The 27,013-nt window shown below is 42.3% G+C and overlaps 1 protein-coding gene across 1 annotated transcript in view; it reads right to left on the bottom strand.

Moving 5' to 3' along the window:
* MAP3K3 (mitogen-activated protein kinase kinase kinase 3) overlaps window positions 1-27,013 on the bottom strand; it is a 1,217,405-nt gene that overhangs the window by 725,904 nt on the left and 464,488 nt on the right. Inside the window, exon 8 of the mRNA XM_044055195.1 lies at window positions 9,966-10,099. Coding sequence (XP_043911130.1) covers window positions 9,966-10,099 — 134 coding nt within the window. The remainder of the gene's footprint in view (window positions 1-9,965; window positions 10,100-27,013) is intronic.

Below are 27,013 nucleotides of genomic sequence, written 5' to 3'. Positions count from 1 at the left end.
CTGACTGTTGTGGCGATGTGGTTATCGAAGGTGAGACCACTGTCCACCTGTGTCCCCAAGTCCCTAAACACATTTATATTGTTTAGTGTACTGCCACTCGTGGTAATTCATGGGTACATGGTTTTTCCCAAAGGGGATAACTATTAATTTCTTGGCATTTAGCTTGAGCCCATGGCTCTGGCACCAAGCATCTGTTACTATAAGGCCCTTTTGTAGAATATCCACATAATTTGGGGATTCAATAATGGCTCCCAGTTTGCAGTCATCTGCGAACTTTGTTAGCCAGAGTCCTTTAGTGCTAGCCTGTACTTCAGAGAAGTAGATGCCAAACAAGAGCGGTCCAGGACTGAACCCTGAGGTACTCGTACTTGTCTGGAGCTGGACTTTGAGTTGGCTACTTTTACAGTGTAGGTTTTGTCAGTAAGCCAGTTGGCAACCGATAGAGTGACGTAGGGATTAACGCCCAGCTTAGTAAGTTTATCTATGATTGCAAAGTGGGGGGATGGCGTCAAAGGCCTTGACGAGGTCCAGATAGGTTGTGTGGACTACCTTACCCTCGTTCACGGCTCTGGAGACTGATTCGAAGAAGTCAATCAGGCTGAGGAGACAAGATTGGCCCTTTATGAAACCAAACTGGGTGGGGTCCAGTGTTTGAAGGTTGCCAATGTCTTTGTTTATAAGTTCCATGGCTTTGCAGATCATGATCGTCAGACTGATGGGACAATAGTTCCTGGGATCCAAGGTGGACCCCCCCCCCCCTTGTGGAGTGGGATAACTGTAGCTGTGCGCCACTCATTGGGCATGAAGCCTGATGTGAGGCTATGATTAAACATGACACTTAGGTGAGGTGCCAGCTCATTTTGTAGTTCATGTAGTACACAGGCCGGGATGTTGTCTGGTCCCATGGATGCTGTATTCTTAGCTTTGGAGAGTGCGTATTTTACCTGTCTGGCCGTGATTACCAGAATTTGGCAATCTTTTAGTATTGAGATGGGCCCTTTAGGGGGGTGCCAAGGGGGTGAAGTTGGCACTGAACAGATCTGCCAGGATATTGGCAATATCCTTGGGATCAGTATATTTAATGCCATTCTGTTGTAGCTCAGAGCAGATCTGAGCACTGGCATTTAGATACTTGACATAACTATAGAATGCCTTGTTGTTGTCCTTGGAATCTTTGGCAATTTTATTTTCATAACTTGCTTTGGAGGATTACATGAGGGATCTCAGCTTCTTACTGAGGCTGGTTAAGGGAGTATTTTGCATCCTGGGATTTTCCTCTTTTCTGCAACAGTTTCTTCCTTCTGTTGTACAGTTTGTTTATGGCAGGGGACTACCAGATTGGCTTTCTTTTTTTGGAGAAGAGCGTCTTGGTTCTATTTGGAATGGCACAATTCATGCACGAGTGGATGTGCTTGTACAGTGCCTTACTGTAAGATTCAGCAGTCGAACTTTCAGTTCCCATCTGCATGGGTGTCATGAAGTTTACCACTTCTGACTTGAGTAGCATGAAGTTGGCTTTGGAGAAGTTTTTTATGGAGGTTTCCCGACTAGGGGGTGGCGGTGGGATGTGGATATCAAGGGTGATTAGCTTATGGTCAGACCTGACCAACGAGGGGGTGACCACTGGTGTGGAGCATCAATCTCCCATGTTGGTAATGACCAGGTCTATGATATTTGAGCCCCTGGTGGGACTATGGATTAGTTGATCCAGGGCGCTGGAATTTATGAATTCCAAAAAACGTTGGGCAAAGGTGTTGGTATCCAAGTAGTTTTCCCAACTAATGGCAGGGTAGTTGAAATCACCCAGTATTAGGGTGTTTGGTTTTATCTTAATATTTTCCAGTATGTTTAGAAAGGTGTAGTGAGAATGTTGGGGCATGGTGGAGGATCTGTAGCAAGCTACAATCTGGATTGCAGTCTTACCTAGTGTTAGTTGCACCTGTAGAATTTCAGATGCATTGTGTTGGGCAACTAGCCTGGAGGTGTGAATATCCTTGGTGAATAATGACACTCCTACGCCTTTTAGTGCTTCTGTTCTCATTTGTTGGCCGAAAAGTGTGGTAAGAGTTGTAGCCTGGTATTGCAGGGATGCTCTCTGGACCCCTGAACCAGGTCTCAGTTACTGCACAGATATTGATCGTCTCCATTTTTAATTTTAAATAATATACCAGTGAAAAAGTTGTTTACATTTTTGAGGACAGCTCATAGGTACCCATGTAAAAAAATGTTGAATCAAAACTATATGAAATGCAAATAAAAGATGTAAAATTAAAGGAGTTAAGACCAACAGCAAGATTATTTTCTTTTTCAGAGACATTAAATGTATTAAACATGTCTGTGTGCGTTTATATCACGTTATCGAAAGATGAAAACAGCAAACGCTATTTCATCGGCCGCAAAACATCTAAACATGAATATATCGAACATTCAGAACAGCAAATCTTTTCCCCTTGGAAAAAATTTGCTGCTCCAAAAAGTACAGTTTTGTACCTACCATAAATGTAGATGTTCGAGTGTATACACTGCTGCAGTCATTACACTTGGGTTATCCTGCTGTCAAGGTGGTCCCTCAGTCAGCCAGAGTTCCAAAGTCTTGGTCCGGCGTCGGTTGCTGTCGCTTCTTCCCTGACGTCAATGCACCAGGGGTATACAAGATGCAGCCAATGCCATTTTCTTCAGTTTTTCTTGCCCCAGATGTCAGGTGCCCCCAAAAAGGTAGGCAATGTAAGTTGCTATTAAAACATACATAAGAAAAGCAATTAAAAACTTTCAGTTACCATCAAATACTCCTCATAGGTAGCAAAGGGTAGAAGGCCTAGGTAAGTACCAGCAAGGAAGAGGGGAAGGAGGGAGGGTAACCTAGATTGCAGCAGTGTATACACTTGAACATCTACATTTATGGTAGGTACAAAACTGTACTATGTTCATCGTGTTACACTGCTGCAGTCATTACACTTGGGTAGAATCCCAAAGCTGAGGTAGGGTGGTTGGTTCTATAAGGCATTAGGGGTGGCTATAAGGCCCTGCAGCACTGCAGTGGCAAAGCCAGCTCTGGATTTAGAGTAAAGAGGCAGATGGTAATGCTTGGTGAAGGTATGTACAGAACTCCAAGTTGCTGCTTCCAAAATGTCCTTGGTAGGTACTCCTCTGAGGTAGGCAGTTGAAGTGGCTGTTGCCCTGGTGGAATGAGACCTAATGCTGTTAGGTACAGTCTTCCCATGGTGTGTATAGCACAAACGTATACAGTGCCCTATCCATTTTGAAATGGTCTGTTTTGAAACGGCTTTTCCCTGTGCTCCTGCAGCATATGCTACAAACAATTGCTCACTTTTCCTGAAAGCTTTCGTTTTGGCCAATTAAAAGCGTAACTACTGTTTTAGCAAAGGATTAGAAAAAATTGGTGGGTCTGTGTTGTAATGAGCAGAGATGGCAGAGGCGTGGATCTTAATGGATGAAAAGGAGAGGCCTTTGTCCAGCATCTCAGTTAAGTACTGTAGTATCTGAGGAATATTTGGGACACGAGGGTCAAGGCTGTAAGCCTGGTTCCAGGCACAGAATCTCTTCCATTTATCCGAATAGGGTTCCTAGTGCTAGGCCTTCTGGCCACCAGAATGACATCCATAACAGCTTTGGAGAGAGGCATTGCTTGCTTGACTAAGGAATCTGCCATGCAGCCAGGTTTAAAGTCTTGAGCTAGCTGTGAAGTATCTGATTGTTTTGCTGAGTCAGAAGATGTGGGATTTGAGGCAAAATCCATGGTGGACCTTGTGCTAAGTTCTTTAAGATTGGGTACCAGTGATGGCGTGGCCAATCAGGGGCAATCAGGATCATTTTTGGCTTTTCATGTCTGACTTTTAGGAGTACCTTTGAAAGGAGAGGTAGTGGTAGGAAAGCAGCAGGTTTTTCCAGCTGAATGAGAGGGCATCCACTTTCCATGCTTGTGGGTGGTAAGTCCTTGTGCAGAATTTCTGTAGCTGGCAATTCATTGGGGTGCAAACAGATATATGTCCGGGCTCCACCATTTTTGTGTTATCATTCTGAGTATTTGTGGATGTAATTTCCACTCGTGCGGATCCATGATGTTTCTGCTTAAGTTGTTTGCCAGGGTGCTTTTCTCTCCTGGCAGGAATTGTGCTTGCAGATTAACTTGATAGGTTAGAGCTGTGTTCCACAAGGTCATGGCTTGTCTGCAGAGGGTGTATGAATGAGTGGCCCCTTGCTTGTTTATATACCACATAACTGTGGTGTTGTCTGTCTTTAGTAGTAGTTGTCCTGGATGCAGAAGGTCCTTGAAAGCTATAAGGGCATTTTGTACAACTAGCATCTCTTTTTGACTGATATGAAGGATGCCTTTGTTCTGTGGGCCACTTGCCCTGAATACATTGTCCTGCCATGTGTGCTCCCCAGGCGTAATTCGAAGCATCTGTTGTCAGTGTTTGTGTGGCTGTGGGTTGAATGAAAGGCTGTCCCTTGTTGAGGTGACAGGCTTTAGCCCACCATCGAAACTCCTGTTGAAGGCAAGGAATAAGTGGTATTACTGTTTCCAAACTGTGACAGTGTTGAGACCAGACACTCTTTAGGTACCACTGTAGTTTCCTCAAATGCAGTCTGGCATATGGAATTAGTAGTATGCAAGATGCCATGTAATCCAAGGCCTGCAGAATTTTTTTTGCAGGGAGTTGGGTTTTGGTTGCCATCAATTGGAAATATTGCGTCAATTGTCCTTGCTTGTCTGGCGTGAGATAAGCCATCTGGGCCGTTGCATTTAAGCTGGCACCCAGGAATATTATCTCTTGTGAGGGCACTAGTTTTGACTTCTTTGCATTTACTGTGTACCCTAGGCAGATTAGCAATCTCTTTACAAACGCCAGATGCTTTAGAAGAATGTCTTTGCTCTCTGCTTGAATAAGGCAGTCATCCAAGTATGGGTAAATTTGAATTCCTTTTTGTCTGCAAAATGCAATTACTGATGCCAGGCATTTTGTAAAGACCCTGAGCGCAGTAGATAAGCCAAAGGGCAGTGCAGAAAATTGGTAATGCATTGAACCAGCTAAGAATCTGAGGTATCTTCTGCAATTTTGTCTGATAGGGACATGCAGGTATGCCTCCTTGAGGTCCAAAGTTACAAGCCAAGCTTTCTTGCCCAGCATGGGAAGAAGCTGCTGTAGTGTCAACATTTTGAATTTTGGCACATCCAGGTAAGTATTTAGAGAAGAAAGATCCAGAATGGGCCTCCAGGCTTTGTCCTTTCTGGGAACCAGAAAGAGTCTTGAGTAGAATCCTTGTCCTTGCTCCTGTGATGGTACCTTTTGAATAGCTCTCATATCCATGAGTGCTGTAATTTGTCTTTGAGCCTATGCTCACTGATTTGGTGGCAGATTTGGCATTCCTTTTAACCTTGGCAGAGTGTGAAAGTGGAACCTGTATCCTTGAGATACAATATTGAGAACCCATTTGTCTTTGGTGATCATATGCCACTTGTGACAGAAAAGTGCCAGTTTTCCCCCCAAGGGGGCTGCCAAGCGAGAAGTGCTTGGCAGCTGTAGTGGGAAGTGGGGGCTGTTTTTTTTATAAGGCTGAGGTCTGTCTTCCCCTTCTTTCTGGGTTAAAGCACCCCATTGTCGAGGCCTGTAAGAACCTTGTGGTTGACCTTTACTTCTTGGGACGTCTGTATCTGCCCCTTTGAGGTCCGTCTGAAACTGGAAAGGACCAATTCTTTGTTGGCCAATTTCTGCTAAATCGAGGAGGCTGAACCTGTAAGAAATCCTTCACCATTTGCATAGATTTTGCCTTATCCTCCATTTTCTTTAATACCTCTTCTGCCTTAACTCCAAATAAAACATCCTGCTGCAAAGGTGCATCCAATAATTTTGCTTTAACATGATCTGGTAAAATCTGCACTTTTAACCAAGCATGTCTTCTAATGACAGACCCTGTAACTGCTGCTCTACAGGAGGCCTCTAATGAATCAAAACCGCATTGCAAAGTATGTTTTCCCACTTGTTCAGCTGCATGCAATAAATCCTGCATTTCCTTATAGTTAGGAAGATCTGAGTTTGGAAGCATTTTTTGTTTCAACCGAGACATCAAATATTGCTGATATTTAAGCATGTGAAACTGGCAATTTAAGGCCCTCATTGCTAAAGTTGCAGATGCATATACTTTCTTCTCCCATCTGTCTAATGCTCTGGAATCTCTGTCAGAGGGAACTGGATTTTTTGCTGTAGAGGCCTTAACCCCTTTGGGACCCTGGGAAATAGTTTCAGGGTCAGCAACAGGGCTTTTATAAAGAAATTTGAGAGAGTCAGGGACTCTGTAGTATCTGTCTGGCTTAACTGGAGCAGGAGGTAAAGAATCAGGATTTAAACTGGATTCAGAATACACATCATCCACAATATCTAACACTGGCGGAATAGCAAGGGGTCTGTGTTGAGGTAATAAAAGAAAATCTGTTGAGCCTTTTCTCGGATTCTGAATAATCTTGGCCCTCCCAATGGAAATGCTCCCTCATGGTATATAAGGTTTCCCCAAAGGAGTAGTCCTCTGGTGGAGAGGCTGAAGGAATTGATTCCTCTGCATCAGAATCCTCATAAGGGGGTAAAGAGTATCCTTGGTCTGAGGATGAATCTGAAGAGATGGACACCTGGTCGGATGAGTCATAGTCTGCATCCTGTCTAGGCCTTTTATCAGGAGGGTGGGACCCCCTGATCAGAGTAATTAAGTCTTCGGCCATTTTGAGCATCTGTTTCTTAGGCATGGAGGTCTGTCCTGGTAAATGCTGAAGTTGTTTCTTTGTTTTTAAAGGGGTTTTAGCCTTAGCAGAAGATTTAATGGTTAACTGAGTAGGTCTGAAAACACCCTCTGAAGCTGCGGGTCGCTAAGCTACTCTGGATACCTCTGAAGGGGTAGTCTCTGTAGGTCGTAAATCTGGTGTATCCGAACGCCCAGCCATCTCCACGTGGGAGTCGGCCTGTGGTTCCAAAGAAGCGGTCGTCAGGGGCTGTGAAGGCACCTCGCTGAGAACCGGAAAACCGGCGAATGGCCTAGTAGAGGTTTCGTCGTCAGTTTTGGGCCTCAGATGCTTATCCTTGTCTTTGCCTTTTTGTATATCCTGGTCGTCGGTTGTTCTGACGGCAGGGTGTAATTGAATTTTCTGCCAAAATAATGTCGGGCAAAATCAAACCGATGTTTAATAGCGCACTTGTTAAACCGAGCACAAAACAGACAACCTGTGACATCGTGGTCTGGGCCTAGGCATGAGATACAATAAGAATGGAAATCCTTATGAGGTATTTGCTTCCCACAAGAAATACAATTATTAACTTTTACTGACATCAGTCTGAGGCAAGAAAAAGTTTCCCCAACGGGCTACTTAGCTTTGTAGAAGACTTTGGTTCTGGATTCGGAATGAAAATCTCAGGAGTTGGCCAACCGGCACTTGTGAACTGCTTTTGCTTCGGGCACCGCGCGGCAAGAAAGACTGAAGAAAATGGCGTCGGCTGCATCTTATATATCCCTGGCACACTGACGTCAAGGAAGAAGCGACAGCAACCGACGCTGGACCAAGACTTTGGAACTCTGGCCGACTTGAGGGACCACCTGACGGCAGGATAACCCAAGTGCAATGACTGCAGCACTGTAACACGATGAACATCACATACACACAACCCAAGCACATCAAACAAACAGCAACCACCCACATACACTTAAATTCCTACATCTAACGCTACACTAAACTAAACATACACTACTATCTACCCACTTACCTTAACCCAAACCCTAAGGTCCGTCACTATCGCACACTCACCTAACCCGCGCACTAACCCTAACTCACTTAAACCACCCCTAACCCTAAAGTCTGTCACTATCGCACACATGCCTAATCCGCGCCCTAACCCACTTAACCCGCCCCAACGTACAATCGCACACTTACCTGAACCCAACCCGCAACTTTCCACCACAGTGCTAAGAATAGCAAAGCCACAGAAACTGCCAACCGAATTCTTTCCCCGAGGAAAAAATTCGCTATTCTGCAGCTTTGCTATTATTAGTGTTTGCTGAATAGTGTTCGATATCAGAACATTCGAAGTTTTAATACTTCGATGTTCTGATATAGACCCTGCTTGTGTTACACTATATGAATTTCACATTACTGCCCAAGATGAAGCTGGCAGATTTGAAGTTTTGTGAAATTTTTTTTGGAACTCCAACGGTCAGGAAAGTCAGCACACAAAGGTAGGAGGACGGATAACTTCAAATGATATACACACACACTTACATATGCACATATTTGTTGTACTTTAGTACATATAATTTTGAATCCAGTGGATACCCAGTATGATCAAGTAATAAGACTGGTTAAGGCAGTGTTACTGTAACATGGCATATGAACAGAATGAAAACTACTGTTCAAAAAAAAAAAAAAAAAAAAAAAAAAAAGACAATGGTTTCCTGAATTATAAAGACAAGTATATGAGGTTACTGTACTATTATACAAAAATGCTGTCCTCCGGACTTATGATAAAATCAGGATATCCATAAATGCTGGGAAATAACAGTAACCAAACATCTGAATTCTGAATTATACTAGCTTTGTATGTGCGTATTTCAATTTCTCTTGTCAAAATATATCCTTGGATACATTACCATCCTACAAATATTAGCAGACAATGAAGATTCTCAGTAATGTAAAATATACCTGGTAACTGAATAATATGAAAAAGTAGGTAAATTACCAAAAGTCACAACAACAATAGAAGTTAGAAAAAAACACCCACGGTTTATATTACTTTGAAGATGAATCCTACACCTAACTGGATAGTCAAAATGGGAAAAAATCTTTTAAAACCTCTTCAAATGACCAAAAAGACATTATCCTAAAGTAAAATAACTATATTTCAATATAATTAGACTACTGCACAGAATACATATCGCTGCAATGAAAATTCATTCCACATCTCTCTCATCTGCCAATTGCTGTCTTTGGGGGATTTCAGCATGCAACATCACTCCACAGTTGTGGTACTGTAATAAAGTTAATCAGTGCTGGGATCAAACAATGTTATATAAAAAGGCTAGGTATATTAATCAAATGTTAAAATTATATACAGTTTGTTGCACTACATATGCATATAAAATGTTGCATTTAGAAACTTTTTTTTTTTACACAAGAGGGGTTATGAAGCTTATTTAAACTACCTTAATGCACAATTCACTCAGGAAAAGTTTGAAGTATTTTTTTTTTATCTTCTTCTCCTCTTGTCTGGGTTTATTAATTTTTTCTGTTAGATTTGTGCTTCTGGATAAGATAATTTTAAAATAAAATAAAAAGGGGCAAGTGAGTTCGTTGTTAAGGAAAAAAGTAACAATATAAAGCAATAGGAAGGTGAAAGTAAGGTAAGAAGCCACAAAATTTTCTAGAAGATTTATTTATTCATTCATTCATTTATCAGGATCAACCCAATGGCTCTCCTTACTGCACCAGATGGACCCATTCATTCATCCATGAGAGTGAGAACCTCCAGGCCCATATTGTTCTTGCCATCATTAGGGAAGAAGTGTTAAGGCATAGCTAAGTCTGCAGATCTTGCAGGCTGCCCTAGCTCCAATCCCAGCAGCAGCTTGGATGTTTCACTTTAGCTACTCTCAGCAGCTGAGTCCATGCGATGACACATGCACTACCTCTTAAGTAAGCAGTGCACTACTGTACAGCATGGACAGGCTAAGCTCATTGCTGCAGATGACACCAATGCAGTGAGCTGAGCTGTCTCCCACAATCCAGGATAGGTGAGAATTTGGCCTCAGCCACTTGCTTCCATGCTTAACAACTCAGTCCTTCCATTGCCTGTGTCGCTAGATGAAAATGGGACATCTGGGGTGCAGACAGGGCTCTCTCTCTATGTACCAGAGGGCTAGGTTAATTTCTGGAAATTTTAGAACAATCTACAAGAAATGAATGTACTTACTGACTGTTCGTGGGTCTCTGGAATGAACTCTCCCTCACTGTTTATACTGGTATAGGACCCCTGCCTCGCACTGCGCTGCTGTCTCTCGGGTACATATCCTGGGGGAGGGGAACTTCGACCTGTACTTTGTGAACCTACACAAAATGAAAGGACAGAAATTCAAATGCAGTTATTTCTTATGCAAAATGGGAAAAAAAGACAAAACACTCTCCTCCACTACAACCAAAAATAAGACATCAATACAAAAATTAACAAATTACAGATTAACACCATAAAAAAGATGCAAACAGAGAGCACTCTTCTTACCACTTATTAAAATAAAACTTAATATATTCTCCAAATCCTCAGACCAAGACTAAAAAATCAGCCACCATCAGGTTTATTTTTATTAAAACTAAAACAGTAGTGTGCCTTTTCAACTGCTTCCACACATGGGAGGTACAGCACTAGTATAACTACACCCATCATTTATTACAGTCACACTGTATATAGTCACAGTAAGAAATCACTGCTGCAATAAAATCATCACATGCCTAGGTTTTTATTTAATGTGGCTGTCAGCATCTGTCAGATCTTTTCAGCAGCTGGGTGTTCTTAGATGTGTGTAGTTGTAATATCACACTATGAAGCCTAGTTACAAATGAAGGCACACACATGCTTTGGTCTTGTTTTTCTGCAGTCTGGAAGTGAAAGGTTGACCTACCAAACCTGTATAAACATTTACTAATTTCAACAAACTGTGAGTTTATTCACTTTTAAAGATTTTGTTAAGACACCAAAAAGATTAACCAAAAATGTCCTTGTGGCTGTCAGATTCATTTCTAAAGATTATCATTTGAAATCGTTTATTTGATGGAAAATGATAATTCAGAGTTTTGTTGACAGGCATAGCCAGAAATTTATATTTATATATTTATATTTGTACTCAGACCTCATAATGCTGCCTATGCCACCAACCTATCACTTAAGAAATGTACTCAATCCTTAAAGTGTTCTCTCAAACACCACCCCTTCATCATCCTCCTTTTCCAGTTTGATTTATAAATTTCTGCTCGAGTCAGGTATACATTAGTATTAACAGAGTAAAGTGCCCCTTCATAACAGGTAACCCTAAACCACCTGATTCTATGGGAAGAATCAGCTTTGTCAAAATAATTCTTCCCATCCCAAACAACTTCCTTCAACTCTTTATCATCATCCACAACTTCTCCTAAGCTTGACAAAAATACAACTGCCTTGTCTACAAAACTAAAAGGACTAAACATTTTCAATGCCTGCATCTTACTATCCATAAAAGAGCATCCAGTTTCTCCGCTGCCGTATTATCAATTCCTTTCTAGATATTATTAGCTGCCATAACAGAATCCTTTTTAATTTATGTACCTAAATATTTCATCTTATGTCCCCTTAAGTATGGATATTGCTGAAACAACTCATAAGTGGGTACACACAGCTTACAACTTCAGCCTTTGTTTTACCTTTATTTTATACCCTGAAAACAAATGATCTCAAAGTGTTCCATATAACAAATATCCTTTTCTGGATTTACAAAGTACAAAACACAATAATCTACAAACAATGCTAACTTTTACTGACTATAATACTACTTGTGTCTTTAAATTTGTAAATCCTTTATTTTATCTGATAACCGCTCCAAATATAAAGCAAAAAAACAAGGTAAGAGGGCATTCTTACCTGGTATTAAGTTCAAACACAGCTTGTGAAAGAGAACTGTCCCACTTTAGTTCTTGCCTCCAACTCTTCACCTATCCTCCTGATTAACCATCTTATTATCAGGGAGTGCAAAAGCTACCACTGCCCTCCTCATAAAATCCCAGATGACTGGCTTCTCTGCATCAAATGCCACCCAACAACTTTAGCATTTTTTTTTGACACTCTGCTTCCCTCTGGATTTCTGCTCCATTAATTTTGTCAAATGTCTGCCTCTCCTTCACAAAACCAGACTGATCTACATCAATCAAACTTAGTAACACCTTTAGCATTCTCTTAAGTAGTATGGACAATGATTTTATAGTCATGGCATAATACAGCTGAAGGGTCTCTGCCTTCTTTGGACAAGATACCCATCACAGCTTTCTTACAAACTGCCGATACCTCCCTCCCCCACCACCATTTTTAATATACTGTTAAACAAAACATTCACTATCTGCATCATTTTCAACTTAAAATTTCCACAGTAATACCACCTGTTTCTGGATCAGTTTGATCTCCACTTCCCACCTATTAACTGTTGAGTCTCATCTTCCTCTAACCTTGGCATAATCAACTCATTCAATCCTGAACAGCAGGAAGCTAATCAACACATTTGCTTCCTGAGATCTGAGCCAGGAAACCACTTGCTTCCTGACAGCTTTTCTCCAAATCCTCTACTGTAATCACACTTCATTAGATTTAGAATATCAGAAAAAATGACAAGTTACAAAAACAAAATTAAAATATGACCGCTATTTGGTAAACAATTGGCTATACACTGTTAGTATCAAAGGTCTATAGATGCTGATTTTGTAATGCAGATTTATTAAAGAAATACTGTATTTTGCTTGCCAGAAAAATAACACTGTAGGGTGGCACAAAAGGTTACATCCTTGTAAGTGTGCAAAACAGACCCAAGACATCAATGACAGAATTGTTCATCTTTTCAAAAGTTTGCAATGTTGTATGACGAGATGGGAACAGCATACTGCATTTTTATCTTGCTGGATCTATGGAAATAATCCATAACCTATGAACCTATGATATAACAACTTCACAACATTTCAAAACAATATTAAATCTACAGAACTATGTGCTAGACAGCAAGCATCAGTGGGAACATTTTGTGCCTTAATGCTTTATACTAGATGCACAATTTGTTCACCTGTATAGCACACTGCTTTTATAAAAATTAATGCGGATATAAAAATGTAGGTAACAGTAAAAGCTGCTTTACCAAAACAGCAATGATATCTCAGAATGTATTTACATTATCCACCTGTTTTAATGTAATTTTTTTTTACCGACACCTATTTCTTGAACAGACCACCCCTAACAAGACAGTTATCAAACCACTTTGCATCATTAATGTAAACAAGAAAATATAATTTTTTAATAACATTTTGCAAACACCTAACCTCCATCGCTGCCCATTCCATACTGACCACTTCACTGTCATGCTTAGCAAAATCATGTCAACTTGTAAAAGCCAACTTACTGCCTTAGTTTTATGTATGTATGTACCTTTACCAGGACTTCAAAAATAAGACTTTAAAAACAGTGATGAGTACATTTGTTTCAGGAGTATAGGAAAGTCTTCTGTAAAGAATGGTATAACTCTTGCAGGATACAAAGGAACTCTTCTTACACGAGTATAGTTGTCTGGAAAAAAGAATGAGTTAAGTCTTCAATAAATATCTCCAATTTTTGATTTTTCTTGGTTTCCCAATTCTTCTGCTTTATATAAATTTTTATAAAATTTCCAAAATATCTCTAACTCCTCTATAGGATTTCTGGTCATTTTCTTTGTAATATGCTCCAAATGTTTGGCTACAACTTTGACTTTCTTCTGCTACCTCACTGTGCTCTACAGTTATCAAAAATAGCTACTGAACAGAAAACCTTATAAAATCACATACATTATCCAAATACTTCAGCATTTGCCCTTTAGCATTCTGCAGTTGACCCTTTTCCTGTTCTTGGAGATCCCCTTCTGCAATACTTCCATATTTGTCAATCCCTCTAAATTCTTATTCCTTCTTTCCCATATATTTTTCTCTTGTTTCTGTCTTTAAACTCCATGTTTAGATGTCCCACTCAACAGCTATCCATTTTGAAGTAATTTTCATCTTCCCTAATAACTCTTGTATCATATCCACTGCCCATTACTTAAATATGTCTCTCTAACATAAGTAGGAAAGGGCTAGTGTTTCATTTTTATGTCTTAGTTTTCACTGGTGCATGATCTTACACAATTGTTGGATGGGTCTCACACCTTTTAATTAAATACACATGCTACTGTGAAATTTAATTTTTTGCCACTCTAACCAATTACTGCAAGTTGGACAAAAATGGAGATGCTCTCTCAACTCCCATACCAAATATTCTCGTATACTTCAGTAATCTACCCTTGTTTGTTATATTTTCGTTACTAAGTCACCTGGTATTATCCTCACTACTGCAAATCAGGTTCCATTCCCAATCCATAAATACTCCCTGCTGAAAGCTAATTTCTTCCAAGTCTCCAAAGCTCCAAACAGCAAAGTTGTGCCTACTTAACCATAAAATGCAGATGTTTAAGTGACTTCACTATTATAGTAATAGCTCATTGGGATTTACTGCTGTGATGGCCCTTGAATGGCCCAAATGCCAGCGGAATTCCCTTCCTTCAAACTCAGTGAATGCCCTCCCCTCAGATATCAGGGTGTAAGGGTAGTAGATTTGCACCATTTTATCATTTTTTTGCCCCCCACCCCAACATAGGATCTCCACTTTCCATCAATGTCCTCCCCTCAGATATCAGGATATCAGGGTAGTAGATTTGCACCATTTTATCATGTTTTTCTTTCCCTCCACCCCCAACATGGGATCTCCACTTTCCAAATCTTAGTCCAGCAGCACCAACTACTCATGCTGGCCACTATAAGGGAGATCTGCAAGAAAGCTTTGCTAGGAAAGGGGGCCCAAGGGATAGGGGATAGGATGCCTACCTCAACCCACAGCTGAGACAGAGGGGAAGGACAGCAGAAACATTACTGCAATGGTGAAGACACTCTTAATTACATTTATAAGTACACACAAATGTACTACACACAATGAGTATTTGTGTGTATTATAATTAAGAGTGTCTTCACCACTGCAGTAATGGTGAAGACACTCTTAATTACATTTATAAGTACACACAAATGTACTACACACAATGAGCGTAGTACATTTGTGTGTACTTATAAATGTAACTAAGAGTGTCTTCACCATTACTGCAATGGTGAAGACACTCTTAATTACATTTATAAGTACACACAAATGTACTACGCTCACTGTGTTTCACTATCACAGTAGCAACTTCTTGGAAGAATTCCCAAAGCTAAAGGCTGGGAGGAAGGAGAAGAAAAGTACAGTTTTGTACCTACCATAAATGTAGATGTTCGAGTGTAAACACTGCTGCAGTCATTACACTTGGGTTATCCTGCCGTCAGGCGGTTCCCCAGTCGGCCTGAGTTCCAAAGTCTTGGTCCGGCATCGGTTGCTGTCGCCTCCTCCCTGACGTCAGTGCAACAGGAGTATATAAGATGCAACAGACGCCATTTTCTTCAGTTTTTCTTTCCCCATATAGGTAGGCAATTCAAATTGCTAGTAAAGTATACAAAAGAAAAGCAAACAACAACTTTCAGTTACCAACAAATACTCCCCATAGGTAGTAAAGGGTAGAAGACATAGGTACGTACCAGCAAGTAAGAGGGGAAGGAGGGAGGGTAACCTGGACTGCAGCAGTGTTTACACTCGAACATCTACATTTATGGTAGGTACAAAACTGTACTATGTTCATCATGTTACACTGCTGCAGTCATTACACTTGGGTGGAATCCCAAAGCTGAGATAGGGTGGCTGGTTCTATAAGGCATTAGGGGTGGCTATAAGGTCCTGCAGCACAGCAGTGGCGAAGCCAGCTCTGGATTTGGAGTATAAAGGCAAATGGTAATGCTTGGTGAAGGTATGCACAGAACTCCATGTTGCTGCTTCCAAAATATCCTTGGTAGGTACTCCTCTGAGGTAGGCAGTTGAAGTGGCTGTTGCCCTGGTGGAGTGAGATCTAATGCTGCTAGGTACAGGTTTCCCATGGTGTGTATAGTAGAAACGTATACAATGTCCTATCCATTTTGAAATAGTTTGTTTTGAAATGGCTTTTCCCTGTGCTCCTGCAGCATACGCTACCAATAATTGCTCAGTTTTTCTGAAAGCTTTGGTTTTGTTCAAGTAGAAGTGTAACTGGCCTGTGAATGTCCAAAGAATGCAGTAGTCTCTCCCCTTTATTTTGTGGTTTTGGATAAAAAGTTGGCAAGTGAATAGTTTGGTTTAGAGCCACACTTGATATCACCTTTGGCATAAACGTAGGGTTATTTCTTAAAGACACCCTGTCCTGGTGGAAAATGAGAAAAGGTTCCACTGCCATTAGTGCCTGTAATTCTGAAACTCTTCGTGCTGATGTTATTGCCAGTAGCAGAGCAGTTTTCCAACAGATATATTTTAATTCAGCTGTGTTAGCTGGCTCAAAAGGAGGTAAAGTTAATTTTTTCCAAAACAAAGTTGAGGTCCCAAGTTGGGGTAGGTGTTCTACAGGGCGGTCTTATGTTTTTAACCCCTCTGAAATTCTGTTTTAGCAAAGGATTAGAGAAAATTGGTGGATCCGTGTTGTAATGAGCAGAAATGGCAGAGGCGTGGCTCTTGATGGATGAAAAGGAGAGGCCCTTGTCCAGTATCTCAGTTAAATATTGTAGTATCTGAGGAATGTTTGGGACAAGAGGGTCAAGGATGTGAGCCTGGTTCCAGGCACAGAATCTCTTCCATTTATCCGAATAGGCTTTCCTGGTACTAGGCCTTCTGGCCTCCAGAATGACATCCATAACAGCTTTGGAGAGAGGCATTGCTTGCTTGACTAAGGAATTTTCCATGCAGCTAGGTTTAAGGTCTTTAGCTGGCTGTGAAGTATCTGATTTTTGTGCTGAGTCAGCAGATGTGGGATTTGAGGCAAAATCCAGGGTGGTTCTTGTGCTAAGTTCTTTAAGATTGGGTACCAGTGCTGGAGTGGCCAGTCTGGTGCAATCAGGATCATCTTTGGCTCTTCTTGCCTGGCTTTTATGAGTACCTATGGAAAGAGAGGCAGAGGTGGGAATGCGTACACTTGTAGGTTTTTCCAGCTGAATGAGAGGGCATCCACTTTTCATGCCTTGTGGATGGTAACTCCTTGTGCAGAATTTCTGTAGTTGGCAGTTCATTGGGGATGCAACTAGATCTATGTCCGGGCTCCACTATTTCTGTGTTATCATTCTGAATACTTGTGGATGCAATTCCCATTCGTGGGGATCCATGATGTTTCTGCTTAAGTCGTGTGTCGGTGTGTTTTTCTTTCCTGGCAGGAATTGTGCTTGCAGATGGACTTGGTAGTCTAGAACTGTGTTCCACATGCTCACGGCTTGTCTGCAGAGGTGGTAGGAGTGTGTGCCCCCTTGCTTGTTTATGTACCACATAACTGTGGTGTTGTCTGTCTTTAGTAATAGTTGTCCTGGATGCAGCAGGTCCTTGAAAGCTATAAGGGCATTTTGTACAGCTAGCATCTCTTTTTGATTGATGTGAAGATGCCTTTGCTCTGCGGGCCACTCGCCCTGAATACATTTTCCTGCCATGTGTGCTCCCCAGGCATAATCCGATGCATCTGTTGTCAGTGTTTGCTTGGCTGTGGGTTGAGTAAAAGGCTGTCCCTTGTTGAGGTGACAAGCTTCAGCCCACCATCGAAACTCCTGTTGAAGGCAAGGAATTAGTGGTATAACGGTTTCCAATCTTTGACAGTGTTGAGACTATACACTCTTTAGGTACCATTGTAGTTTCCTCATATGCAGTCTGGCATATGGAATTAGAAGTATGCAAGATGCCATGTAACCCAAGGCCTGCAGAATTTTTCTTGCAGGGACTTGGGTCTTTGTTGCCATCAATTGAAGGTATTGAGTCAGTTGTCCTTGCTTGTCTGGTGTGAGATAAGCCATCTGGACCATTGTGTTCAAGCTGGCACCCAGGAATATTATCTCTTGTGAGGGCACTAGTTCTGATTTCTTTTCGTTTACTGTGTACCCCAGGCAACTTAACTTTTTTACGAACGCCAGATGCTTTAGAAGAATGCCCTTGCTCTCTGCTTGAATCAAGCAGTCATCCAGGTACGGATAAATTTGAATTCTTTTCTGTCGGCAAAATGCAATTACTGGTGCTAGGCACTTTGTGAAGACCCTGGGTGCATTAGCTAAGCCAAAGGGCAGTGCAGAGAATTGATAGTGCATTGAACCAGCTATGAATCTGAGGCATCTTCTGCAGTTTTGTCCGATAGGGACATGCAGGTATGCCTCCTTGAGGTCCAAGGTCACGAGCCAAGCTTTCTTGCCCAGCATGGGAAGAAGCTGCTGTAGTCTCAACATTTTGAATTTCGGAACATCCAGGTAAGTGTTTAGAGAAAAAAGATCCAGAATGGGCCTCCAGGCTTTGTCCTTTCTGTGAACCAGAAAGAGTCTTAAGTAAAATCCTTGTCCTTGCTCCTGTGGTGGTACCTTTTGAATAGCTCTCATGTCCATGAGTGCTGTGATTTGTTTTCGGGCCTCTGCCCATTGATTTGGTGGCAGATTTGGCATTTCTTTTAACCTTGGCAGTGTGAGACAGTGGAACCTGTAACCTTGAGATACAATGTTGAGAACCCATTTGTCTTTGGTGATCCAATGCCAATTGTGATAGAAAAGTGCCGGTTTTCCTCCTAAGGGGGCTGCCAAGAGAGAGCTGTTTGGGGGAAATCATTAAGGCTGCTTTTTATATGGTTGGGGCCTGTCTTCCCCTTCTTTCTGGCCTGGTGCACCCCATTGCCGAGGCCTAAGGACCCAGTGGTTGACCTCTACCTCTTGGAAGTCTGTATCTGCCCCTTTGAGGTCTGTCTGTAACTGGAAAGGACCAATTCTTTGTTGGCCAATTTCTGCTAAATCAAGGAGGCTGAACCTGTAAGAAATCCTTCACCGTTTGCATAGATTGTGCCTTATCCTCCATCTTATTTAATACCTCTTCTGCCTTAACTCCAAATAACACATCCCGCTGCAAAGGTGCATCCAATAATTTTGCTTTAACATGATCTGGTAACGTATGTTCTTTTAACCAAGCATGTCTTCTAACGACAGAGCCTGTAACTGCTGCTCTACAGGAGGCCTCTAAAGAATCAAAACCACATTGCAAAGTATGTTTTCCCACTTGTTCAGCTGCATGCAGTAAATCCTGCATTTCTTTAAAATTAGGAAGATCTGAATCTGGAAGCATTTTTTGTTTCAACTGAGACATCAAAAATTGCTGGTATTTTAGCACGTGAAACTGGCAATTTAAGGCTCTCATTGCTAAAGTTGCAGACGTATATACTTCCTTTCCCCATCTGTCTAATGCTCTGGAATCCGTCAGAGGGAACTGGGTTTTTTGCTGATGAGGCCTTAATTCCTTTGGGTCCCTGAGAAATAGTTTCAGGGTCAGCAACAGGGCTTTTATACAGACATTTGTGTGAGCGAGGGACTCTGTAATAGCTGCCAGGTTTAACTGGGGCTGGAGGTAAGGAGTCAGGATTTAAGCTGGATTCAGTATACACATCATCCACAATATCTAACACTGGCAGAATAGCAAGGGGTCTGTATTGAGGTAATAAAAGGAAGTCTCTGAGCCTTTTCTTGGATTCTGAGTAATCCTGGCCTTCCCAATGGAAATGCTCCCTCATGGTATGTAAGGTTTCCCCAAAGGAGTAGTCCTCAGGCAAAGAGGCTGATGGAATTGATTCCTCAGCATCAGAATCCTCATACGGGGGTAAAGAATATCCTAGGTCTGAGGAGGAATTTGAAGAAATGGACACCTGGTCAGATGAGTCATAGTCTGAATCCTGCCTGGGCCTTTTATCAGGAGAGGGGATGGGACCCCCTGATCAGGGTGATTAGGTCTTCGGCCATTTTGACCATTTGTTTCTTAGGCATGGAGGTCTGTCCTGGAGAATGCTGTATTTGTTTCTTTGTTTTTAAGGGAGGCTTAGACTTAGCAGAGGGTTTAATGCTTAACTGAGTAGATCTGAAAACACCCTCTGAGGCTATGGATTGCTCAGCTACTTCGGGTCCCTCTGAAGGGTTATTTTCGGTAGGCTGAAAAACTTGTGCGTCCAAAGGCCCAGCCAGCTCCACGTGGGAGTCGGAGGCGGCCTGTGGTTCTGCAGAAGCGGTCGTCAGGGGCTGCGAAGACGCCTCGCTGAAAACTGGAGAAATGGCAACTGGCCTAGAAGATGCCTCGTCGTCAGTTTTGGGCCTCGGATGCCTGTCCTTGTCTTTGTGCTTTTTATGTATTCCGGTCGTTGGAAGTTCCGACAGCATGGTGTAATTGAATTTTCTGCCAAAACAATGTCGGGCAAAATCAAACCAAAGTTTAATAGTGCGCTTGGTAAACCTAGCACAAAACAGACAACCAGTGACGTCGTGGTCTAGGCCTAGGCATAGGATACAATAGGAATGGAAATCCTGATGAGGTATTTGCTTCCCACAGAAATACAGTTATTAACTTTTACTGACATCGGTCTGAGGCAAGAAAAAGTTTCCCCAATGGGGTACTTAGCTTTGTAGAAGACTTCGGTTCTGGATTCGGAATGAAAATCTCAGGAGTCGACCGACCGGCACTTGCGAAATGCTTTTGCTTCAGGCACCACGCGGCAAGAAAGACTGAAGAAAATGGCGTTGGCTGCATCTTATATACCCCCGTCGCACTGACGTCAGGGAGGAGGCGATAGCAACCGATGCCAGACCAAGACTTTGGAACTCAGGCCGACTGGGAAACTGCCTGACGGCAGGATAATCCAAGTGTAATGACTGCAGCAGTGTAACACGATGAACATCTAGGGAGAAGCACGGGCTCCCTGCAAAACTGCTGAGGCAAACCCAACTCTAGCTCTAGAGAAAACGGGTCAGGCTGTAATGTTCTGTAAGGATGCAAACTAAGAATCAGGTAGCCATCTCCAGGATTTCTTTGGTGGACACTTCCCTGATTAAGGTAGCTGTAGTGGTTGTGGCTCAAGTAGAATGTGCTCTAATTTGCAGTGAAATAGGTTTCCCCATAGTGTCTGTAGCAAAAGTTGGTACAGTGAGAAATCCACTTAGAAGTTGTCTGTTTGCTGACTTGCATGTCCAATTTATTAGATACAAAAGTCACAAACAGTTGATCTGATTTCCTGAAATGTTTTGTCTTGTCTAATGAATATCTGAGCTGCCTATGCATGCCCAAAGGGTGAAGGGCCCTCTCTCTCTCGTTTTGAAGGTTTGGGAAAAAAAGCAGAGAGATGTATGGCTTAATTCAGATTTCTGTGACCACTTTAGGCATAAAGGATGGGTTAGCTCTCAGAAGTACTCTGTCTGGCTGGAATCTGAGGAAAGGTTCTTCACCCAACAGAGCTTGTAACTCAGATTCCCCTACCCGATGTGGGTAAGAACTGTATCTACAGATACTGCTGATTCAAAGGTTGGAAGAGTAAGCTTCTCAAACAAAGTTGAGGTCCCAGGAAATAGCGGGTGCTCTCCTCGGAGGCCTGAGGTGGATAATGCCCTTAAGGAATGGTTTCATCATGGTGTTAGAATACAGAGGAGGCTACACAGATAAGGTGGACAGACACGGTAGAAGCATGAATTTTAACGGATGAATAAATTATCCCTTTTGTAAACCACTCAGCCAGGTAAGATGGGTAGTTTTGCTGAAGAAGGCTGACCCCTGGCATAGCACCACACAGTAAACCACTTCTATCCTGGGAGATATAATTTTCTCATACTGGCCTACTTCAGATTAGCTAAGACACCCATGTCTAAGAACCAACCTTAACGGATAAGGATCAAATCACCCTACTATTAGACTCAGAGTGTTCAAGCTGGGGTATATGGTAGCTCCCAAGTTTTCTGACAACAGGTCTACCTTCTGTGCGAGCAGCCTTGGCTCTTGATTGCTCATGTTATGTAGCAGGAGGAACCAATGCTACCTTGGCCAAAAGGGTGCACTTAGCATTACATTTGGCTCTTTATCTTTGATTTATATTAATAACCTGGAGATGAGAGGTATGTGGGGGAAGGCAGAAATAGACCTGTACACATGAAAAAGGTGTCCTTCCTCCAGGCCTTGGTGTCCTTGGTCCTTGTACAATACCTTTTTCAGATGCCAGTTTTCTTTGGAGGCAAAAAAAGGTCCATTCCTTGCACATCCCATCTTTGTGCAAATCCTATGAAAATATTCTTGATCAGGATCCACTCAAGGGTCTGACACTGACCTGTGCAAGTAGTCTGCCAAACTGTTGCTTTCTCTTGGCAAGTAGTGCTCTAAAAGGTGTTTCTTGTGCAGCTTCCGGTAACTGCATAGCTAGACAGCAGTCAGGATAACAGTGGATACATCCTAGTTTGTTTTTGTTTTTTGTACCACATTAACTGTAGAGTTGTCTGTTTTTATCAAGGGAGTTCTTTGTTTTCACAAATTTTTGAATGCCATTATGCCCCTCAACAATGAATAATAATATTTCTTTCTGATTAATGGCCCTGGAGAAAGTACAGTTTTGTACCTACCATAAATGTAAATGTTCGAGTGTTCACACTGCTGCAGTCATTACACTTGGGTTATCCTGCCATCAGACGGTCCCGCTGTCGGCCAGAGTTCCAAAGTCTTGGTCCGGCGTCGGTTGCTGTCGCTTCTTCCCTGACGTCAGTGCGCCAGGGGTATATAAGATACATCAGACGCCATTTTCTTCAGTTTTCTTGCCCCAGATGCCAGGTGCCCCCAAGTAGGTAGGCAATACATATTGTTAATAAAACATATATATATATATATATATATATATATAAAATAAAAACAATACCTTTAGTTACAAGCAAATACACCACAAAGGTTGTATAGGATAGAAAGGTATAGATAAGTCCAGCTAGGACAGAGGGGGTGGAGGGAGGGTAACCTGGACTGCAGCAGTGTGAACACTCGAACATCTATATTTATGGTAGGTACAAAGCTGTACTATGTTCATCGTGTTACACTGCTGCAGTCATTACACTTGGGTAGAATCCCAAAGCTAAGATTGGGTGGCTGGTCTATAAAGAGTTAGGATTGGCTATAAGGCCCTGCAGAACTGCAGTGGCAAATACTGCTCTGGATTTAGAGTAAAGAGACAAGTGGTAATGCTTGGTAAAGGTGTGCACTGAACTCCAAGTTGCAGCCTCCAAAATTTCCTTGGTTGGTACTCCTCTGAGAAAGGCTGTTGAAGTGGCTGTTGCTCTGGTAGAATGTGGCCTAATGTTATTAGGGACTGATTTTCCATGCTGTGTGTAGCAGTAACGAATACAGTATCCTATCCATTTGGAGATAGTCTGCTTTGAGATAGCCTTGCCCTGTGATCCTGCAGCATATGCTACAAACAGTTGCTCAGTTTTCCTGAAAGCTTTTGTTTTGTCCAAGTAGAAGCATAGCTGCCTGTGTATGTCCAAAGAGTGCAGAAGTTTCTCCCCTTTATTCTGGGGGTTTGGATAAAAAGTTGGCAAATGGATGGTTTGGTTAAGAGCCACACTAGATACCACCTTTAGCATAAAGGTAGGGTTTGTCCTTAAAGAAACCCTGTCCTGATGAAAAATTATGAAAGGTTCCACTGCTATTAATGCCTGTAGCTCTGAGACTCTCTGTGCTGAAGTTACTGCCAGGAGCAGAGCTGTTTTCCATGATAAAAATTTTAGATCGGCTGTATTGGCTGGCTCAAAATGTGGCAGGGTTAGTTTTTCCAAAACAAAACTGAGGTCCCAAGTTCGTGTTGGTGCTCTCCAGGGCGGTCTTATGTTTTTAGCCCCTCTGAGGTACTGCTTTAGCAAGGGATGAGAGAATAAAGGAGGATCCATGTTGTAATGTGCTGAAATGGCAGAGGCGTGGATCTTAATTGATGAGAAGGATAGGCCTTTGTCCAGCATCTCAGTTAAGTATTGTAAAATCTGAGGAATGTTTGGGACAAGAGGGTCAAGGCTTTGAGCCTGGTTCCAGGCGCAGAATCTTTTCCATTTTTCTAAGTAAGATTTCCTGGTGCTAGGCCTCCTGGCCTCCAAAATGACATCCATAACAGTTTTAGAAAGGTGTTGCCTGTTTGACTAATGAATCTGCCATGCAGCCAGGTTTAGGGTTTTGGGCTGACCGTGCAGGATCTGATTGTTTTGTTGAGTCAGGTGGTGTGAAATTTGAGGCAAAATCCATGGTGGGCCTTGAGCTAAGTTCTTTAAGATTGGGCACCAGTGCTGGCATGGCCAGTCTGGAGCAATCAGGATCATCTGTGGTTTTTCTTGTCTGGCTTTTAGGAGTACCTTTGAAAGGAGAGGCAGTGGTGGGAAGGCATAAACTTTTAGGCGTTTCCAGCTCAACGAGAGAGCATCCACTTTCCATGCTTGTGTGTGATAAGTCCTTGTGCAGAATTTTTGTAGTTGGCAATTCAGTGGGGAGGCAAAAAGATCTATATCTGGGAATCCCCATTTTTGCGTTACCATGCTGAAGATTTGTGGATTCAATTTCCATTCGTGAGGGTCCATGATATTTCTGCTTAGATCGTCTGCCAGAGTATTTTTCTCTCCTGGCAGGAATTGTGCTTGCAGATGAACTTGACAAGTTAGAGCTGTGTTCCACAAGGTCATGGTTTGCCTGCATAGGGGGTAAGAATGAGTGCCCCCATTGCTTGTTTATGTACCACATTACTGTGGAGTTGTCCATCTTTAATAATAATTGACCTGGATGCAGAAGGTCCTTGAAAGCTGTTAGGGCATTTTCAACAGCCATCTCTTTTTGATTGATGTGAAGATGCATTTGGTCTGTGGTCCACTTGCCCTGAATACATTTTCCGGCCATGTGTGCTCCCCAGGCGTAGTCCGAAGCATCTGTTGTTACTGTCTGCCTGGCTGTGGGTAGAGTGAAAGGCTGACCCTTGTTGAGGTGACATGCCTGTGCCCACCATCGAAACTCCTGTTGTAGGCAGGGAATTATTGGTATTATTGCTTCTAAACTGTGAGAGTGCTGAGTCCAAACACTTTTTAGGTACCATTGCAATTTCCTCATATGCAGTCTGGCATATGGAATTAGTAGTATGCAGGATGCCATGAATCCCACGGCCTGCAGAATTTTTCTTGCAGGGAGATGGGACTTTTTTGCCAGCAATTGAAAATATAGAGTCAGTTGTCCTTGTTTGTCTGGCATGAGATAAGCCATCTGGGCCGTTGTATTTAAGCTGGCACCCAGGAATATTATCTGTTGTGAGGACACTAGTTTTGACTTCTTTTCGTTTACTGTGTACCCTAGAGAAATTAGCAACCTTTTTACAAACGCCAGATGCTTTAGAAGAATGTCCTTTGTCTCTGCTTGAATGAAGCAGTCATCCAGGCATGGATATATTTTAATTCCTTTTTGTCTGCAAAATGCAATTACTGGTGCCAAGCACTTTGTAAAGACCCTGGGCGCAGTAGATAAGCCAAAGGGCAGTGCAGAGAATTGGTAGTGCATTGTACCAGCTTTGAATCTGAGGTATCTTCTGCAATTTTGTCTGATAGGGACATGCAGGTATGCCTCTGAGGTCCAGAGCAACAAGCCAAGCCTTCTTGCCCAGCATGGGAAGAAGCTGCTGTAGTTTCAACATTTTGAATTTCGGAACATCCAGGTATGTATTTAGAGTTGAAAGGTCTAGTATGGGTCTCCAGGTTTTGTCCTTACTGGGGACCAGGAAGAGTCTTGAGTAAAATCCTTGTCCTTGTTCCTACTGTGGTACTTTTTGAATAGCTCTCATGCCCATGAGGGCTGATATTTGTTTTTGAGCCTCTGCCCATAGATTTTGTGGCAGGTTTGGCATTCCTTTTAGCCTTGGTAAAGTGTGAAAGTGGAACCTGTAACCTTGAGACACAATATTCAGAACCCATTTGTCTTGGGTGATTGCCAATTTTGATAAAAAAGTGCTAGTTTTCCCCCTAAGGGTGCTGCCAAAAGGGAAGTGCTTGGCGTACGAAGGGGGAAGTCATTGGGACTGTTTCCTGTATGGTTGAGATTTGTCCTCACCTCCTTTTGGGGTTGAGGTACCCCACTGTCATTGTCTGTTAGAGCCTTGGGGTTGAGATCTGCCTCTTGGGTGTCTGTATCTGCCTCTCTGTCACTGGAAAGGACCAATTCTTTGTAGGCCAATTTCTGCTAAATCGAGGTGGCTGTACCTGTAGGAAATCTTTGACTGTTTGCATAGATTTAGCTTTATCCTCCATTTTCTTTAACACCTCTTCTGCCTTAACACCAAACAAGGCATCATGCTGTAAAGGAGCATCCAATAATTTTGCCTTAACATGATCAGGTAAACTCTGTTCTTTTAACCAAGCATGTCTTCGAATCACAGAACCTGTAACTGCGGCTCTACAAGAGGCCTCTAAAGAATCAAAACCACATTGCAGAGTATGTTTTCCCACCTGTTCAGCTGCATGCAATAAATCCTGCATTTCTTTATAGTCAGGAGCTTCTGAGCTTGCAAGCATTTTCTGTTTTAACTGAGCCATTAAATATTGTTGGTACTTAAGCAGGTGAAACTGGCAATTTAAAGCTCTTACTGCTAAAGTTGCAGAAGTGTAAACCTTCTTCCCCAATCTATCCAATGCTCTAGAATCTGTCAGAGGGGGTTCATGTCAAACCAATGACATATTAAAATAACAAAAGTCACTACAGCGAAACGAAACCATCGACAGTTGAAAACATCGACAGTACATGTACAGTACAAGCTAACATGGGTCCTGCAAGGGAAGTAAAGGATATGATATGATACTGTACCCATACTACTTCCCCTTGCAGGACCCATGTTAGCTGTACTGTGATACATGTACTGTCGATGTTTTCAACTGTCGATGGTTTCGTTTCGCTGTAGTGACTTTCGTTATCTTAATATGTCGTTGGTTTGACATGAACCCGTCAGAGGGGACTGGATTTTTTGCAATGGAAGCCTTAACCCCTTTGGGACCCTGGGAAATAGTTTCTGGATCAGCAGAAGGGTTTTTATAAATAAACTTGTGAGAGTCAGGGACTCTATAATACCTATCTGGCTTGGCTGGTGCAGGGGGCAAAGAATCAGGAGATGAGCTGGATTCAGAGAACACATTATCCACAATATCTAACACAGGCGGAATAGCCAGGGACCTGTGCTGAGGCAATAAAAGGAAGTCCCTGAGCCTTTTCTTGGATTCTGAATAATCCTGACTTTCCCAATGGAAATGCTCCCTCATGGTATGTAA

Source organism: Protopterus annectens, chromosome 13.part0, assembly GCF_019279795.1.
Source record: "Protopterus annectens isolate FY-2018-M chromosome 13.part0, PAN1.0, whole genome shotgun sequence".
In the NCBI taxonomy this organism is placed as follows: Eukaryota; Metazoa; Chordata; order Ceratodontiformes; family Protopteridae; genus Protopterus; species Protopterus annectens.
Note: the sequence above shows the minus strand (reverse complement) of the source record. Positions and strands in the feature narration are given on the sequence as shown.